The sequence below is a fragment of the Elephantulus edwardii genome, unplaced genomic scaffold (assembly GCF_000299155.1).
Source record: "Elephantulus edwardii isolate Elephantulus edwardi_28Jun2011 unplaced genomic scaffold, EleEdw1.0 scaffold00098, whole genome shotgun sequence".
NCBI classification, from domain to species: Eukaryota; Metazoa; Chordata; class Mammalia; order Macroscelidea; family Macroscelididae; genus Elephantulus; species Elephantulus edwardii.
This window is the reverse complement of record NW_006399848.1, coordinates 1968131-1987789: the sequence shown is the minus strand read 5'-3', so window position 1 is coordinate 1987789 and position 19659 is coordinate 1968131. Positions and strand designations below refer to the sequence as shown.

At 38.2% G+C, this 19659-nt stretch overlaps 1 protein-coding gene across 3 annotated transcripts in view; it reads right to left on the bottom strand.

Annotated features, from left to right (window-relative positions):
* Positions 1-19659, bottom strand: part of ADAM22 (ADAM metallopeptidase domain 22) — a 290471-nt gene that overhangs the window by 44600 nt on the left and 226212 nt on the right. For all 3 annotated transcript variants that reach the window (XM_006891449.1, XM_006891450.1, XM_006891448.1), the window contains exons 15-19: positions 11351-11450; positions 9133-9204; positions 8535-8627; positions 4253-4333; positions 476-526 (exon numbers count right to left, since the gene is read on the bottom strand). In XM_006891449.1, coding sequence (XP_006891511.1) covers positions 476-526; positions 4253-4333; positions 8535-8627; positions 9133-9204; positions 11351-11450 — 397 coding nt within the window. The remainder of the gene's footprint in view (positions 1-475; positions 527-4252; positions 4334-8534; positions 8628-9132; positions 9205-11350; positions 11451-19659) is intronic.

The following is a 19659-nucleotide window of genomic DNA, read 5'->3' as shown; positions in this document are numbered from 1 at the left end:
ACCAATGCAATGTCTACTCACACCAAATGAACAAAGAAATTCTAAGCACTGAAAACAGTAGAAAAGTATTGTTGTTGTTGTTGTTAAGTGCCGCTGAGTCGTAGACGATTCGTAGCGACCCTTTGAACGAAAGACCTGAACACTTTTATAACATTCATCATTTCTCCAAGTTCCTAGAGTTTCCAGAGGCAAGTTATTTCAGAAGTGGATGCCACTCCTGCTTCCAAGCTTGTTTTAATCGGGGAGCACCACCAAACACTGTCTGCCATGGGTAACCATTATCACATCTGACACATCAGTGTCACAGTGTTCAGCATCACAGCAACCACAAGTTACCTCTGTACAACAAATGGACAAGACTTTTATCTTCAGATGTGATTCTTATTTTGGACAGATCTCATTCTTTCTTTCATGCTGGTACACATGAGAACTGTATATAAAAATGGAATAACATTAAAAAAATGGAATAACTTACCTGCACACCATCACATGAGTATCCATCCATTTTATGTATGTTAGGGGCACACTGGAAAAGAGAACAGATCTATGAGCCAAATCTGAGAGGAGACTATCAAGCTAAAATAATCCAGTTAATATTTTCATTACAGAAACAAAGTCAGATGACAGAAATAGCATTTTAAATGCTCTCACAAGGTAAACAAAGAAGGTCAAGAAAATGGAAGAAGAAATACAATTGGTGCATTTTCTCTTGAAAATATGAATTTAACTGAAGCTAAAACAGTTGATGACAGAGCAGCAAAGATAAAAGAACTGACTACATAGACTCAATGTTGACACTAACATCAAAGAATTTTGCTTCATATAGATACACAATTATTCAGGTAATTTTTAAAAAGTAGAAAATCTAAAAATAAGTCATTAACACTGCTGACATCCAAGAGCAACTTTTTTTTTTCATTTCTCCCCAGTTTTGTCCATAGAATTTGAGATGCTAAGCCTACCTAATGATGTTATAAGAAGCTTTGTCTTTTTATTTTTATAATATGAACTATATGTCATAATAAAGATCCATGTATCATTTCTAATGGCTATTAACAGTGCTGAGTAACAAACCACACAGCCACAGTACTAAAACAATCATGAAAAATGTTTCCCAATTTATGCCATTAGAATTCAAGCAAGAGAAGCATCTTTAGTCATACATCACTTTTAAATTTAGTATTGTTTTAAAATTCCTGTTACTGAGTGCATAATCACCTTCTAAGGAAATTGTACAAATACATCGTTGCTGTTACGTACCATCAAGTCAACTGCAACTCATAGCAACCCTATGAACCACAAATACGAACCTGGTACAATCCTGCACCATCATCACAATCTCTGACATGTTTGAGCCCATTATTATAATCCCTGTGTCAATCTGTCCCATTGAGGGTTTTATTCACTATCTCTGGCCCTTCACCATTCCCAGTATGATGTCTTTTTTCCAAGGACTAACTTTTCCTCTAAGAGATAGGCATTTCAATTTCTTATCATCATTAATAAATGTCAGATCACAAAGCATTGCTAATTAGATGTTGTTGTTGTTGTTAAGTGCCATCGAGTCATAGATGGCTCATAGCAACCCTATGAATGCAAGACCTGGACACTTGAATAACTTTCGTCCTTTCTCCAGGTTCATAGGGTTTCCAGAGGCAAGCTATTTTGGAAGTGGATGCCACTCCTGCTTCCAAGTTTGTTTTACTTGGGAAGTTCCACCAGACACTGTCCGCCATTGGTAACAATTCTCGCATTTGACACATCAGTGTCACAGTGTTTAACATCATAGCAACCACAAGCTACGGCTACAGCAAATGTATAGACCAGTGTTATACCAGTTAGAAGAATGTTTGACCAAAAACAGTTAAAACCAGGCCTGAAGGCCGCAGGCCTGAGGGCCCAAATGTGTTTTTAACTAGGAGGCCAATCACTTAATCTCACACCCACTCACTAGTGAGTCAACATTCAACCATAATCCTCACCAGAACCAGCAAAACAAACCTCTGTAGAATCTGGCTGCTGTAGACGGCTTCCAAACTGGATTATAGTTTCCATGAAAGATCTTTCATCTTTTAGGATTATTGTTAAAATAAAGCATTTTTAATGGTTAGAGAAAGATTAAAACCACTGTTGAATTTCCCCTCACTGGAGAAAAAGAACTATAGGCAATCCTGGCTTGGCTTTGTACACACTTCTGATGAGCATTTCAGCTACTAGGATGTTGTCCAATAACAAGCAGTCCTGAAGTAGAGTAATTGATACGTCTTCAGGACAAAAATCACTATGTAAATAACAGACACACATCATGATCAATGATCTATCAATATCATTTCTTTCAGAGGTGGTTGATCACTGCCAATCTGTTCCTTCTCAGACACAAACTGGGTGGTTGTGTTATCTCTTTATCTCCTGGCGGTAGTCATTTGATAGTTTATAAAGATGGATAATGAAAACTGGGAATTGTCCAACAAGAATAAAAATGAACAAAAACAAATACAAAAGGAAAAGTAACTAGGTTGTTACTGTAATTGTTGTTGTGCACCATTGAGTCAAAACCCACCCATAGGTGACTCTCCAGTGAGTTTTCAGAGGCAGTTTAATTGCATGGGAGGAGATCTCTCATCTTTTCTCCCACAGAGCAGCTGGTAGATTTGAACTAGGTGCCTTGAGGATTGCAGTGCAGCTCCCTACCATGAGGCTACCAGAGCAATGTTACTAGCAATGAATTTAAATGGGAGGTAAGTGGAGTTATAGAATAAATAGCTGAGTACTACTGCTCTAAGGATACTACACATAGAGTCAGAGAAACTCAGTGGGAGACTATTTTTTTTTCTTTCTTTTTTTTTTTCTATAATTATACTTTATTAATTTTCATAAACATTTACAGAGATTTTGGGCTTCCACTCATTCATTGTTGCACTATTCTCTCTACCCTCCTCCCAGTTTGTTCTGGGAGACAATTTATTGACACAAAGAACGTGGTTGTGATGAAAAGAAGAAAAATGTTCCAGATGCGCATTCTCAAAAAGTTGCAAATAGAGATACCATTTGACCCAGCAATTCCACTAAGAGGAATATACCCCAAAGAGACCATAAATAACATCCAAGCAGATATATGCACACCCATGTTTATTGTGGCTTTGTTCACAATAGCAAGGAGTTGGAAACAACCTAAGTGCCCATCAACAATCGAATGGATAGAGAAGCTGTGGTATATTCACGCAATGGAATACTACACTGCTTTGAAAAACAAGGAATTCATGCAATATTATTCAAAATGGGAGACCCTGGAGGACATTATGCTGAGTGAAATATCTCAGTCACAAAGGGACAAATATTATATGGTGCTACTGTTGTAGAATGAGGCTGACATTGGGATGGGGGTAAGACTGAGAAAAACTGGGTAAATTATGTTTACTGCATTGAAGCCGATAAGGGAGAGAATAGTTTAAAATTAATATATTTTAGGGCATTATGATTATCATAAGAGTCCGGAATGAGGGTTTCAGAGTGGAGTATACTTGGGGTGGGAGTGGGGAGGTGTGGGGGTGGGGGGGGATTGTGTACCAATGAAGGAGTTTTTCTTTTGCTTTTCAAGGAGAGGAGTGAACTGGGGGTGGGGGTGGGGGTGAGTGGGTGGGGAGAAAAGTGCAACAATGAATGAATTCCAAAATCTCTGTAGATGTTCATTGAAATGAAAAATAAATAAATTATAAAATGAAAAAAAATGTTCCAGATGATGTGACACTGGGGAGAGCAGGGCATTGTCTTAAAAGAACCTTCATAGATAGTTCACAACATGGAAAAACAAGAACAAAATTTTGGAAGGTGATCTAACCTTTAAAACTCACTCTTTCATTCATTGCTGTGAGTTGGTGTCAACTCATGGAGACCTTCCATTGAGCTTTCAAGTGGCAAATCTCAATGGGAGGAAACTGTCCATCTTCTCCTGAGGAACTGCTGGTGGACTGGAACTAGCAGAGAGGTACCATCTTTGGGTTACCAGCACAACTCCCTAAACTACGCTATCGGACCTTCTAAAGTTTTGAAAAGAGCATGACAGTTCACCAACGCATAGAAATGAGGCTGGCTCTCTAGCTTAGGCTAAACAGGCAGACGGTGACAAGCAAGTTTCTAAATACTGTGTTGGAAATCCCCAAATGGGGATACTTCTATTCTGTCTGATAGGATCATTGAACTGGAATCAAATCGAAAACTATGGGTATTTTAAAACAATTATTTTAGCAATTACCTGGCTTGAATTTCCTGAGCACGTTTCATGAATATCACAATCATTCACTGCTTCTCGGCACACAGTCCCCATAGGCTGAAACTAAAAGGAACAAGAATTAACGTGGAAAACTGTACAACGGTGACGGCAGATTTGGGAGTTAGTTATCACAATTTCCTCTAAGTAAACATCTCAAACCATCTGTTTGGGTTTTTGTTTTAATATCTCAAACTATCTTAAAATGGTAGTTTGTAAAAACCATAGTAACTGAGTGAAAACGCAAATTTAATAGGTTTAAGAGCAAGTAGCTTGTGTGTGAAGTAATTTACATATTCATCACATATAAACATTATGATGTCCTCCTAAAAAACAGAATAGTGCTTGATGAAATCTCCATTTGAGCAGCAAGTTGTGCAAATTCAAGTAATTCCTTATTCCAAATAACTCTTGGATTTATACTTTACATTTTGTTCTTCTTGCTACCTTTATCATATAGTTGTTGTTGTTGGACGTAGCCCATAGCTGACCCTTCAGCAAGTTTTCAGAAACAGTAAATCACATGACAGGAGATTGTCCATCCTACTGCCATGGAGAAGCTGGTAGATCCAAACCTTGTGTCTTTGGGATTGCAGCACAGTTTCTTACCACTAGGCCAACAGATTCCTTTTTTTCTCTGCCAAGGAAGACTAACATTTTGGCCTAAACGGCACAAGTTAGAATTTTCCAGCACGACTACCTCTCCTATTCTCCCCACTTCCTTTATGCTAATTTTACATAGTTCTCAATCTTTTTTTCAAATTCTATTCTGATGTTACTATTATTTTTGTCTGTTTGCTGGTTTTTTTATACACTTACAGTTACAACAAAACACAATAGGGTAAGAAAGAGCTAATTTATTATCCTCCTCCTGCCCCATTTTAATCACAACACCCTGCTTCCCCCAAAACAAATGTTACTATTCTGGCTGGGCCCTATATTTTTCTTTGGTCTATGAACATATACAATCTCTGGCCTTCCTCCTTCCTACATAACTTCATTTTGTTTTTCTTCCCCTTGCTTACAAACCCTCCAGGCATTCAAGTCTCCTGCTGTTCTCATAACAAGCACAGCAAACTGTCAACTACCATCAGGATTTTAGATGATATATTTCAGAGGATGTGAACAAAATTTGTTTATTCATTCATTTATTCATCAAGTATTTCCAGGACACTTAGAATGTTCCAGGCACTATCCCAGACACTGTGAACTCTGATGATAACAGGACACACAAACTCTTCTTGTGTCCAGAATGTAGGCTGCATAGCAGAGTGCATGTGGGGGAGGGATTATATAACAATGAAAGACTTTTACTGTTCAAAGAGAAGAGCGAATGAGAGGGAGGGGTGGGGAGGGAGGAAAATGCAATAATGAATGAATGGGAAAAAATGTATCAATTATATTATGAAAAACCAATATGCTTTGGGAAACATTAACTCAAATAATAATAAAAAGTCTTTAAAGAAAAAAGAACTCTGCTTGTGAGAAGAAATTTTTGTGCAGCTAAGTAGCCATACAAATAAATAAATACTCAAGACAATTTAACTTTACATGCTCTGATTCTCTTTTGGATGTGTGCTGTCCCTCCACTCTTCCAAGCCTGGTGTCTTTTTCCAAGGACTGGTCCCTCCTGGCAACATGCCCAAAGTATGTGAGATGGAGCCTCAAAATTCTTGCAGCCAAGGAGCAGCTTGGTTTCACCTTCAAGATATGTTACTTCTCTTGGCAGTTCAGTCCAGCACCACCACTCAAAGGCATCAATTCTTCTTCTGTCATGTCTAGTCACTGGATGCAAAGTAAGTAATTGCAAAGACCATGGCCTGGACCAGGTACACCTTAGCCTTTAGATTGGCATCTTGCTCTTCAGCACTCTGGAGAGACTCCTGACAGCAGATTTTCCCCAGTGCAATTTTCTTTTGATTTCTTGGCTACTGGTTCCAAGAGTGTTGGCTGTGGAATCTAGCAAGCTAAATCTCTTCTCCATATATCATGGTCTGCTAATTGGCCCAATGGTGAAAAACTTTGTTTTCTTGATGTTGAATTTCAATCCATATTCAAGACTGTAGTTCGTGACCTTCTGCAGCAAATGCTTCAGGTCCTCCTCAGTTTCCGTAAGCAAGGTTGTGACATCTGCATAATGCAGGTTGTTGATGAATCTTCCTCCAATCCTTATGCCACATTCCCCCTCATAAAGTCTAGCCTCCCAAATAATCTGTTTCACATACAGATTGAAAAGATAAAAAAATGGATACAGAGGATTTTGCATCTTCAGCCCCATTCACTATGCTACCTTTGAGTCACTGAAGAGCCCAAAGTACAAGTGGAGCAGGAACTGAAAGGAGAGGGGAAAAGAACAAATAAGGCCTTACTTTATTGGTATAGCTGTAATTTATTTTGTAAACTATGTGGTATCAGGATTGCAGGAAGAGATGACACAACCTTGCTTGCTGGCGGGAACTCTCTGGTGCAATGTACAGTCTCTGAAAACCCACTGGAGGGCCAGTTGCGATCTAGTTCCTACTCTAGGACTATGGGTTTGAGTTTTTGAGCTTTATAGATGGGGAGACTAAAGTACGGGTGCGGGGTAAGATGAACACTTCCCTATCACTTGTTATGGCATATGGAGAAGCCAACAGAATAAACAGCTGAGGGAGCCAAAATGAAAGCATGTCTGCTCAACGTTAGTTCCACCTTCCTTTTTTCGAGCGTGCTTTCAGAGATTCCTGCTAGAGACTTACTTGTCTTCTGCGGCATTGCCAGGAGACATAGCGGTGGAGTGGAAACAAGACAAACCACTGCCAGGAGATCTGGGATGGGATTCCACATTTCCTCCTTGCTCACTGAGTGAGCCTGCACAGGTCATTAACTACTTGAGGCCAGCTTGCTCAACTGGAAAACTCCAATAATTAAGCTTATCCCAGAGGTGTAGCTATGAGCTCAACCTCAGCTGATTTTGCACCATAAAGGGACACTTGGCAATGTCTGGAGACTGGGTGTCTTTAATTGTGAGGAATGACAGTGGCATTTAGTGCATTCAGGCCAGGGATGCAGTTAATTACCATATAACATCCAAACTCGCAACAAAAAAGTATCCAGCCCAACATGTCAGAACTGCCAGGGTTGATAAACCTTGATTAAAGACACTATAAATTAGAAGTTCTTAGCACACAACTCACTCGACTCAAATTAGGTAATTGCAAAAAGTCATTAAGAGTGTTGTGCAAAAAAAAAAAGATAATAAAAAAAAGAGTGTTGTGCAGATTTACTCATCCATTCAACATATATTTACTGAAAGCTACTTTGCAACTACGTGGCTCTGCCTCCCTAAAAACCTTGGAAATAATGAGAATATTGTGCCAGATTTTATATGAGAAGAGAAAAAAGCATCAATTAAGGTAAGGCCCAAATAACTGTCTGGATATAAAGGCTAAAATGTGGGCTATGTGGTGATTGGGAGGGCGGGTTGTTGGGAAGATGATCTCGGATATGTATGTTAGAATGCACTCTAAATTCTCATACACACTAATAACAAATATGAATACCAGAGATACACTAAACCGGAGATGAAAAAGAGAAGTCTATTAAATAGACACAGCTTTGCAAGGGAAAGCAGACATCAGCAAAGATTGTTATTGTTGTTGTATACTGTCTAGTCAGAAACAACTCAGAGCTGACCTTCCAATGAGTTTTCAGAGGCAGTAAATTGGGTGGGAGGAGACTGCTCAACAAAGTAGTTCTTGTTGATGTTGCTAAATGCCATAGAGTTGAGTTCTACTCATAGCAACCCTTGGAAGGGTCTTCCTCTCTTTTGTTGACCCTCCACCTTCTGAAGCATGTCCCTCTCCAAGCAAGAAGATACCAGAGAGCTCTGGTGTCTTACTGTAAAGGCATGGCTCTGCCAACCTAAAGGTCTACAGTTCAAATACCAGCTGCTCCGTGGAGAAAGATGATCAATCAACTCCTGTGAAAGTTACTGCCTGTGAAAACCTGCTGAAGAGTCAGCTGTTGGTCAGTTCTGACTCAATGGTATACAAGACACCAGAGCTCCCTTCTCTGATATTTAGAAGGGAGTAATAGTGGCTGGATTTCAGGAATACATTTATAGGGATAATAAAGTGTATTTCAGGTAAGGCACATAGCACTGTCTCACTTAATCTCTGCTAGAGACAATTCTTGATATTAGACTATATTTGCATGGCTCTAATATTTTAATTGTGTATGATCTTTTTTTCCCCTTCCAATTGATCATTAATCAACATTCCTTTACCTTGCACTTTTTACAGCAAAGGCCATCACTGCATTGTGAGTCCTGGGTCAAGGTGCATTTCTTACAGCACTCCGCTCCTTCCAGGGCACATTCCTGAGGAACAGAAACATTCTTAAGATCTCAAAAAACAACAGCACTTCCTAAAATTTACTGGAGTATCTTCTACAGTAATTGTGGTTGGCTGCAACTCGACAGCACACAGCATTCTCACCCATGTAAGTGCAGGGAGGTCTGCTCATACTGTATGTGGGGAGGTGCATACCAACATAAGTGCAGGGACATCTGCTAGTACAGCAGGTGGGGAGCTGCGTTGCTAACCCACAGGTGTGCCTCTCTACCAATCTGAATCCGCAAGAGGCTCTGAAGGGGAAAGATTTATCATTTCTCCATGTGATTTATAGACTTAGAAACTCTCGGGAAGGTCCGTTATGAATTGGTTTAGATTTGACAGCAATGAGTAAGATGAGTACCTCGCAATTACAGTTTCTGCTCTGCAAATTCTCTGACATTCCCAGGCTACTTGAGTGCATCCCAATGTTCAGAGCTCGGATAACCCCGTTTTAACATGGAAAAACATCCTCACAACCACCAAACTTACTGTAGGAGTCCCACAGTCACACTCCTCTCCAGTTTCAACGAAACCATTGCCACACTCCGGAGGGTCAAGAAGCTGTGGGATGAAAACCAGAAAGGGAACAGACACAGAGAAATCAAGGCTTTCATTCCAAATCAAAGATCCAATTCAAAGGATCTAAAATTGCCAGTTATATATACACATAATTGTAATTACATTCCAAAATAGATTTTTATTGACCTTCTCTAAGAAGGGTGACTTTACAACTGGGAGTTTTAGGACAGAAGTATTTCCTTTTGTATCTCTTTCTGATTTAATCACATGTACATATATAATATATATACCAATTGTTGCTGTGTACCTTCGAGACTTGGGAGTTCTTGTGACCTAGCAGTAAGAAGTTGCACTGCACGCCCAAAGGCTTGCTGTTTGAACACACCAGCTCTTCAGGAGAAGGATGGGAAATCTCCACTCTTGCAAATTAACTGCCTCTGAAAACCTGCCGGAAGGGTTTCCACTTGATACACAATAACAGCACCACCACTGAGTCAGAACTGACTGATAGCTAACCGTCTAATGGGTTTTCCGAGGTGGTAGACTGCATAGGAAAAGACCACTCACCTTTTTTTCTGGCAGTGGGTGGTGGGTTCGAACCGTGTACATTTGCACTGACAGTATAATTCCTTACCACTAACAAACTAGTATCTAGTAAATACTACTAAAAGAAAAGATAATCTAATCACTGAATAAAACCATATCAGGTTAATTCCTAAAATATCATTTTTTTACTGAAAGTGAGATTATAGACAAAATGTCTAGATACAAATTCTGATTCAATTTCTTATCTTTAGCAAACTGCTTACTCTCTCAGATTCTCATTATTTAATATCTGAACAGGGCTAGTTCATTTATATCACAGAACTGTGACAAGGATCACTTTCCTTGTTTCTTTTTTTAAAACAAAATTATTTTAAAAATAATGAGGAAAGTGTCACAAATCATAATAAATATATTGATTTATTTTTAATGTTCCTCCTGTGTGAAATATAGCTCCTACTACTAATGTATCTTTGCAAAGAATAGAATTATTTGTCCAAAAATTAATTTTTATCTTGTATGAGAATACACTTTAAGACTGTTCCTCTTCATTTTTAGCCATGCATTAGTTTTATTAGCTTTAGAGAAGAATTCATCCTATAGTGACAGGTAAAATTTATAAATAATTGTTTTCATGCGTCTGATACAATGATCAATTCCCTTTTATAAAAAATTCAACAATTAAAAAAATCTATTTGACTCCAATCTCCTTTCCCATGAAAGCAACCGATTATTGTATTTGATTTCCAATTGAAAACAATAATCATAAATGAGGTAACTCTGAAAGTCAAACTGAAATATATGAAAATGTGGTTATTCTCTTAGGTTGGGTTCAAAATCTCTATTTTTGGAAAAAAAAAATTTCTTCCAGCAATAGTAATTTCATTTAAACAACTCTTAAGGAAGGGTGATTATTTTTCAATGCAATAGGATACATTTCTTAAATATCACCACAGTGAGTTGAGAGTGAAATCAGGTAACTGATGACAGTGTCGTAAAGTTGTGGTGTACAGAATCATGTTCACATGATTAACAAACAAAAGGCATTTTTATATGCATGCAAAGCATTGAGAACATTTGAGGAAGATCTCCCTTACAATCAGTAACCAAGACTGATGTGCAAGTTGTAAAAGACCAAGAGTCTTAGGAAAGATTTTTTTTCCGCTTTGCTGCTTTAAGATTTGGTTTTCATACTGAAAAGTACTTGTAATGCAAATCATGACTAACATCAGTAACTAAGCATTCAGAATGCTTCATGAGTTGTGGTTGAGAATCCAAAGGGTTTAAAAACAAAAAAAAAGACAGACAACAACAAAAAAAAAACTCCACCAAACCTTAAGGAAATAGAAAAGAAAGGCAAAATTAAAACATCTTCGTAAGCTAACCATGAATCATCCATGTAAAAATAAAACTAAATATTTCCAGAAAGCACCTGCTTTTATTTTTCCTGGCTTTCTATTTTTATCAATAAGAGTTCAAAATATTCAACTCTGAAATGGAGATATTTAGTATATCTAAAAATGTTACCTATAGCCCAAATTCAATAGCTTTCTTTTCTAAGACTCGATAGCCAGTGGTTGAGGTTTTATACTTAAAATTCTAAAGAAAGATCCATTGTGAATAACACCAGTCAGACATTAATTACCTTAGAAGGTTTGTTGAAAAGGCAAGCGCCACCTCCACTATTTAAGAAGTCATGGTACTCTTCAACATTACACTGGGTGAACTTCTTAGGAAGATAATAGCTGTTAAGAGAGAAGAAAATCAATATTAAACTATACTCTTAAATTCTTTTACTTAGATATTAATCTAAAAACTGTACATTGTTATAACCATACATTAGTCTAAAATTAAAGAATAAATTCCACTTAAATTGCCTGAATGACAGCAGGCTTGGGGTTTATGGAGGGGAGAATGTTACAAGTCTTTCATTACATTTGCATGTGTTTTATTCAATCTGTTTATTTAGCAATTCTTCATTTAATGACTGATAGTGACTCTCGGTTGTTCGTTATTTACATATACATTCAAAAGACACACACACATAGAGTTTCCACACTTTAAAAAAAGAATTGTAATTCATTTATTAATGAGTCTTCCTAAATATTAAAACTGGACTGGAACTCAAATTGCAAAGCATTCTATAAAACAGCTGACCTATAAGCTAAAAATGTGTCAAAGACATAAAAGTCAAAGACTGAATCACTGTTCCAGATGGAAGGAAGCCAAAGAAACATAAACACAAAATGTAACACCTTGGTCTGAACCTTTTGCTGTAAATAACAATAATACTGACAAAAATCTTGAATGTGGTCTAAGAATTATATTATCTTGTTGCGGCCTGTACTGTGGTTACATAGGAAAATGCCCTTATTTATAGAAAATACGCACTAAGATGTTTGAGTTTGATGTATCATCAAGTTAGCAAACTACCCTCAATTTAGGGAACTAAATGTTCATTGTACTATTATTATATTGTTTCTTCTAGTTTGAGGTAGCTTTAAAATTTTACATATTGAAAAAAAATTTTACATATTGAGAGAGAGAGAGAGAGAGTGTGTGTGTGTGTGTGTGTGTGTGTGTGTGTGTGTGTGTGTTTTCCGGTGACCTAGTAGGTAAAAAGTTGAATTCACCAGCTGCTCCATGGGACAAAGATGGGAAATCTCCTCCCTTGAGAATTACAGCCTCTGAAAACCTGCTAGAGGGTCATTTATTAATTGGTTTAAACTCAGTGGCTCACAACAACAACACATACACATTAACATACAATTACATACACATCAATCTCAAAAAAAACTAGAAGCGCCAATAATTAACTTGCCTGGGTATAATGCAGCATTAAGCAACTTTCCAAATGAATTGTCTTTAATTCTAATAAATTTTGCTTTTCAAAGTTTTTCTTGAAATTATCAGCTCTATGAGTAGCAAACTATATGGCTAAAGTTATTTATGGCAGCATAATTTATAATAGCAAAAAGCTCATTTAAATAAACAAAATATTCACTATAAAAATTATTAATTAAATTTTAACATATTAATTAAAACAAGTTGTTGTTATGTGCTATGTAGTCAGAACCGACGCATGGCTGACCCTCCAGGAGGTCTTCAGAGATGGTAAATTGCACAGGAGGAGACTGTTCACCTTTCTCCCGTGGAGCAGCTGTTGGATTCAAACTGTATGCCTTTGGGATTGCAACACAGCTTCTTACCACTAGGTCACCAGCACTCTATTAAATACATGTATTTATCATCTGAGATACCAACAGAAGAAACAAATGTGTCTTGGATTAAGCACAATCAGAGTGCTTCTTAAGCAAAGATGTGGAGACTCCATCTCCTGTACTTTGAGCATGTTATCAGGAGGAAACGAGTCCATGGAGAAGGACATCATGCTTAGAAAACAGAGACTCACTGAAGGAGAAGAAGACCCTCAGTGAGATAAATTTATACAGTGGCTGCAGCAACAGGATTAAAGACAGCAGAGATTGTGTGGCTGTTCCCGCACATACTAAGCAGGTTTGTTTCTGTTGTCACAGGTCACTGGGCATTGGACATAAAGTGAAGGCCCCAAACAATAGCATTAACAGCTAGAGTCTAGAGAAAATTTAAGGACTCATAAAAGTGTGGACTATACACTGGTAAGCCAAAATAGATAAATCATTACCTCTCCCACATCACTCAAATTTTGTAAAACAACAATAAAAATGGATTGGAGAGAAAACAAGTAGATTTATATACAGCATAGACCCCACTCCCCAATCCAGTTTCCAAGGCTATAAACCCTTCTACAAGAAGATTGCTCATTCTTCTCTCACAGAAGGGCTTGTGGATTTGAATTGCTGACCTCACGTGTAACATTATGCCACTCGGTTAATACTGAACCTTTGAACTAAGGCCAAATTGAGCCTCCTGCATACTGAATAGGTGCAAACTCAGTCTGTTTTCCAATATATAGCAGGCATAGTAAATTTACTCCCTCACAGGGAAGCACCGTTCACATCTGAACAGCTGACAATAGTGGATGGCTCTTCCCTTAAAATGCCTTACCTACAACTTCAGTTTACAGTTCTGAGTTCTAGCAATAAGACTAATATGTCACCACAACATAGTCCTTCAAATACATGAAGGCAGATACAATGTCTTTCCACAGACTCTGTCACTACTTTTTATTTTATTTTTATTTTTTTGGTGGGGGGAGAGGGTATCAAACCTATTTTATTCATTGTAATCTTAAACTTTTAATTTCCCTACTTTTCAATGTTTGCTTCCAGTTTAGCAATACAAAGGAACTTCAGAACACACATACAGGTGTGGACTTACCATGGGTCTTACATTTCCATAATTAGCGCTGTTAGGTGATACTTGGCAGAGATATAATTACAGGATCATAACAACAATTTGTAAAGGGCTTTTGTCTATTTAATGTAAGAGGACTCTGAAGCAAGTCAGATGCAAATTGTGGCGAGGTATTTGATTATTGTTTCTCATTATGTTCTTGCTCTGGCTGAGAACACTCAGATATAATAAATAGTTTTTAAACAATAAGAGCCTCTAGCATGGAGAAATTGCTGGAAAGGTGTAACTATAGAAGATGATTCTTTTTTATTATTATTAAACTGAAGCCCAAAGATACCTTAATATCTTCTATTTTCCTTTTAATACGGATCACACAAATTGCAAATTCGAATGTAATCACCAATTATTTTTTGAAAATCAAGTCTGTACAAAAGATTATAGTGTGATGTCTGATAGAGACACATATTATATAGAAGATAATCTCTCAAAAATTTGAAATTACTTGGTAAACAAAAGCATAAATACATATAGAATTAAATGATAAAAAAACCTCAAATGGTTAGGAATGTAGTTAGGTAGAAAGAAAGAGGAACAGCATTCAGATGATGAGAATATTGTGGCCTAGTAGGTAGAGAGTTGTGCTGCCAAGTCAAAGACACATGGATTGACTCCATTAGCTGCTCAACAAAAGAAAGACAGGTAATCTCCTGTGCAACTGACAGCCACTGAAAACCTGCTGGAGGGTCAGCTGTGAGTCAGTTCTGACTTAACAACACATAGCCACAAGAGCAATCAAAAGAGCTCATGTACAATTACAGTGAGCAAGTCAAATAACGAATATCAGTGGAAAATGAGATTCCAAATGAGACTAAAGGAAGCTTACAGATACCTAAACACTTCCTGTACCAGTCAGATCCGATTTGACGGTACACACACAAACACACATAGATATCTAAAGAAATCTGACCCTTATTCTTTAGGCAAAGGACATTTTAAAAGTTCTAAGCAGTAAAGGATGGACTGTCAAGTGTCTAAATAATAAACTCAATGAATAAAGTGTGCTTTATACATCCAATTCACTAAGCTATATAGCTCCCACAAGCATAATGCTGATTAAAATCATCAAGTCAAAGAAGAATTATAGAAAGGATGGCACCACTCATAAAAACTTGAAAACACACAAAATGTTTTGCCTTACTTGGTATACACACACACACACACACATACACACATTAAAAATAAAAACACACATACATATATACATTAAAAGTATAAAGAAGGACATGTAAATGAGATTATACTCACATACACTATATAACATACATGTCATATATACTGGTTGCCTAGTGGCAAGAAGCTGTGCTGCAATCCTGAAGGCACATAATTTGAATTCACGAACTGCTCTGCAGGAAAAGGATGGACAATCTCCTCCCGTGAGATTAACTGCCTCTGAAAACCCACTGGAGGGTCAGCTATGGGTCAGTTCCAACTCAATCATACATAACAACATCGTATGTATCATAAACATTATATATACATATATACACACACACACATATATATATTACATGTATACATGTATACATGTATACACACATACATGCATTAAAAGTATAAAGAAGGACACGTAAATGAGATTAACTACACTTAAGGTAGTGTTGTCATGATAGTGCCTGAAGACAAACAAGAAAGAAAAAATTTTTAATTGAATGATAGCTTTGCAAGTATTCACTGTTTCATTCTTAATATCTTTTAAATTATGATAAAAGTGGAGTTGAGGCGAGAGCCTAAGAATTTGAATGTTATTCTAATAATAAAGGCACAAGATAATAAAAGTTTAAAATAGGGAGATAGTGGTAACCTTGGAATGAAAGGGATGACAGTTATAAAATTTATTTAGAAAGAAAACAGACTAGATCACCAGAAAGGATATGAAGGGTCAAGAATCAAACCCACTGTCATGAAGTCAATTGCAACTTACAGTGACCCTGAAGGACAGAGTACAACCTCCCCTGCAGGGTTTAACGTCCAACCTTTTGGTGATGGTTGTTGTTGTTGTTATATGCTGTCAAGTCGCCTGTGACTCATAGTGACCCAATGTATAACAGCTCTGAACCCTGCTCTATCTTGAGCCAAAGGGTCTTCCTTTCTTGCACTGTCCCTCAACCCTTCCAAGCATGATGTCACTCCAAGGATGGGTCCAAAGACCCTCAATGAGATGAACTGACTCAATAACTGGGGTAATGGGCTAGGTGTGTCAGAGACAATAAGGTCGGCACAGAATAGAGCAGGGTTCAGAGCTGTTGTACAGGGGTTGCTATGAGTTATAGGCAAGTCAACAGCACATAACAACAATGCATGGGAATGACTATATGAAACACAGTATGAATGAAGAATAGAGTGAAATACAATGCATATGAATTTTGTAATCAAACCAATGTAAAATTTAAAAATATAAAAACGTATAAAAAGAACAAATTCTTCCTAATTTTTTACATTTCTTACCTAAGTTCCAGTCTTAAAAAGGTTTTGATATCTAACACTCTCCTCATTTATCAACTTCATTAGATTCCAAATACCTGGTCTTTATGTGAAACAAATGCCTTGTGGGGGGAAAAAAGGACTTTTTTCTGTTTCAGACCAATCATCTGTCCAATTTTTAGACCATAAGATCACAGAAATAATAATATCTAAGATGCACAGGTGTGCTTATCACTGTGGTAAATCCAGTAAAGGATTATTACTCCATAGAGACACATCTGGAAGAGGCAAAACTGGATAAAATGGGGCTGTGTGACTGGACCCACAGCTTACTGATTTCACCTTCCTCCTGTGCTGGGTCAGTGCATCCCTTGCTGGGCCATTTCTACCATTTCTAGGACTCCACTCCTACATTACAAGAAGCCCTGTGTCAGGATCCAGGAGCCTCACCAAATCACAGGCTTCAGGCCCAGTTCAGCTCCCTGGGGATGCCATTAAACTTGCACACACTTCTTTTAAACACTCGCTCCAATATCTCTTTGTCTCCACCTTTCCCATCCTTCACTAATTTTATGCTGCAAGGTTTCAGAATACATACAAACTGAGAACCTAAAACAGATGTCCCCTTGGCCCACGGGTTTAATGTTGTCATAGGTGGGCACAGAACCTCTTCCATGGGGAATGGCACAAGTCTGTGCAGACTACCTCTCCAAGGGCCACCTCGGGAGCCTCCTTGAGGGAGAGGATGACTCCACAGTTATTGCTGCTTGCCTGCCACCTCCTTAATGATCAAAAAGCCAGAGAGCAGATTATTATTATCAGAAATGTGAAATGAGCGATAGCAAGACAGTCAATAAATTCACTTGCTTAACATTATTTTGAAGACTGCAGTCCTTGACCCTCTGCAGCAAGCACTTCAGGACCTCCTCAGTTTCAGCAAGCAGGATTGTGTCATCTTCATAACACAGATTGTTGATGACTCTTCCACCAATCCTAATGCCACATTCCTCCTCGTACAGCCCAGCGTCTTGGATGATCTGTTCTGCATACAGATTGAAAAGGTATGGAGACAAAATACATCCCTGACGGACCCTCTTTCTGATGTTCTGGGATTCCCATTCTTCTCAGAGTCAGCCATAGTTTGTTGGGATACACACAGTCAAAAGCCTTTGTATAGTCAGTGAAGCACAGATAGACACTCTTCTGGTATTCTCTGCTTTCTGCCAAGATCCATCTAACATTAGCTATAATATCCCTAGCACCATGGCCTCTTCTAAATCCAGCCTGCACATCCGGCAGTTCTCTGCTGACATATTGTTCCAAACGTTTTTGGATAATTTTCAGCAGAATCTTGCTTTCATGTGCTATCAATGATATTGTTCAATAATTTCCACACTCTGTTGGATCACCTTTCTTTGGAATGGGAAGTGATATCGATCTCTTCCAGTCAGTTGGCCAGCTGGCTATCCTCCAGATTTCCTGGCATAACTTAGTGAGCACATCCAGGGCAGTGTCTGTTTGTTGAATAAGTCAACTGGTATGCTGTCAACTCCTAGAGCCTTGCTTTTAGCCAATTCCTTTGGAGCAACTTGAACTACTTCATCACCATAGGTTCTTTCTCATATGTTATTTCATTAAATTCCTCTGTGTCAGCCAATTCCTTCTGATACAGTGACTCTGTGTACTCCTTCCATCTTCTCTTGATACTTTCTGGATCATTTAACATTCTACCCAAACTATCCTTAAGTATTGTCACCCATGGCTTGAATTTGTTTTTGCATTCCTTCAGCTTAAGAAATGCTAAGCAAGGTCGGCCCTTTTGATTTTCTGACTCCAGCTCTCTGCACATTTCATTATAGTATCTTGCTTTGTCGTCCCGAGCTGCTTTTTGAAATTTCTATTCAGCTCTTTGATTTCTTGATTTCTTCCTTTAGATTTGGCATCTCGGCGCTCTAATGCAATACTCAGAGTCTCATCTTACATCCATCTTGGTCTTTTCTTCTTCTTCAGCCTTTGTAATGATCTTTTGCATTCTTCATGGACAATTTTCTTGCTATCCTCCCAGAGCTCATTTGGTCTATGCTCACTGGTGCTCAAAACCTCAAACCTGTTCCTGAGATGGTTTTGAAATTTGAGTGGGACAGACTTAAGGTCAAATCTTGGTCCCCGTGGACTTGATTTAGTTTTCCTCAACTTCTGCTTGAACTTTCATATGAGTAGTGGGTGGTCTATCCCACAATCAGAACCCGGCCTGGTTTTCACTGCTGATATTGAGCTTTTCCACCGAGTCTTTCCACAAATGCATTTGATTTGATTCCTATGCATACCATCAGGTGAGATCCATGTGTATAGCCTGTGTTTATGTTTCTTTATAAAAGGTATTTGCAATGAATAAATCATTGAATGTGCAGAACTCTATCATTCTATCTTCAGCCTCATTTCTCTCACCAAGCCCATGGTTTCCAACTACTGATCCTTCTTTCCTGTTCCCAACTTTTGCGTTCCAGTTGCCCATTATTATCAACGCATCTTGATTGCATGTTTGATCAGTTTCTGACTGCAGAAGTTGATAGAAATCTTCTATTTCCTCCTCTTTGGCTCTGCAGAAGGTCAAGGACTGCAGTCTTCAATATAGATTGAAGCTCAGCATCAAGAAAACAAAGATTCTCACCTCTGGGCCAATTAACAGCATCAGTATGGATGGTGAAGAGATTGAGATATTTAACAGTTTTAGTTTACTTGGTTCCACAGTCAATACTCTTGGTAACAGCAGCCAGGAAACCAAGAGACAAACTGCATTGGGAAAGTCAGCTGTGAGGGACCTCTCAAGAGTACTGGAGTGCAACGACATCAGGCTGGAGACTAAGGTGTGCCTGATCCAGGCTATGGTCTTTGCAATTACATGCTATACATTGGAGAGTTGGACAATGAATAGGGATGATAGAAAGAGAATTGATGCCTTTGAGCTGTGGTGGTAGAGAAGAGTGTTGAATATACCATGGACTGCTAGGAGAACAAACAGGTTTGTCCTGGAGAGGGTGAAGCCGGGCTGCTCCTTGGAGTCAAGGATTCTGAAACTTCATCTGACATACTTTGGGCATGTTGCAAGGAGGGACCAATCCTTGGAGAGGGACATCATGCTTGGGAGAGTGGAAGGATGGCGCAGGAGAGGAAGAT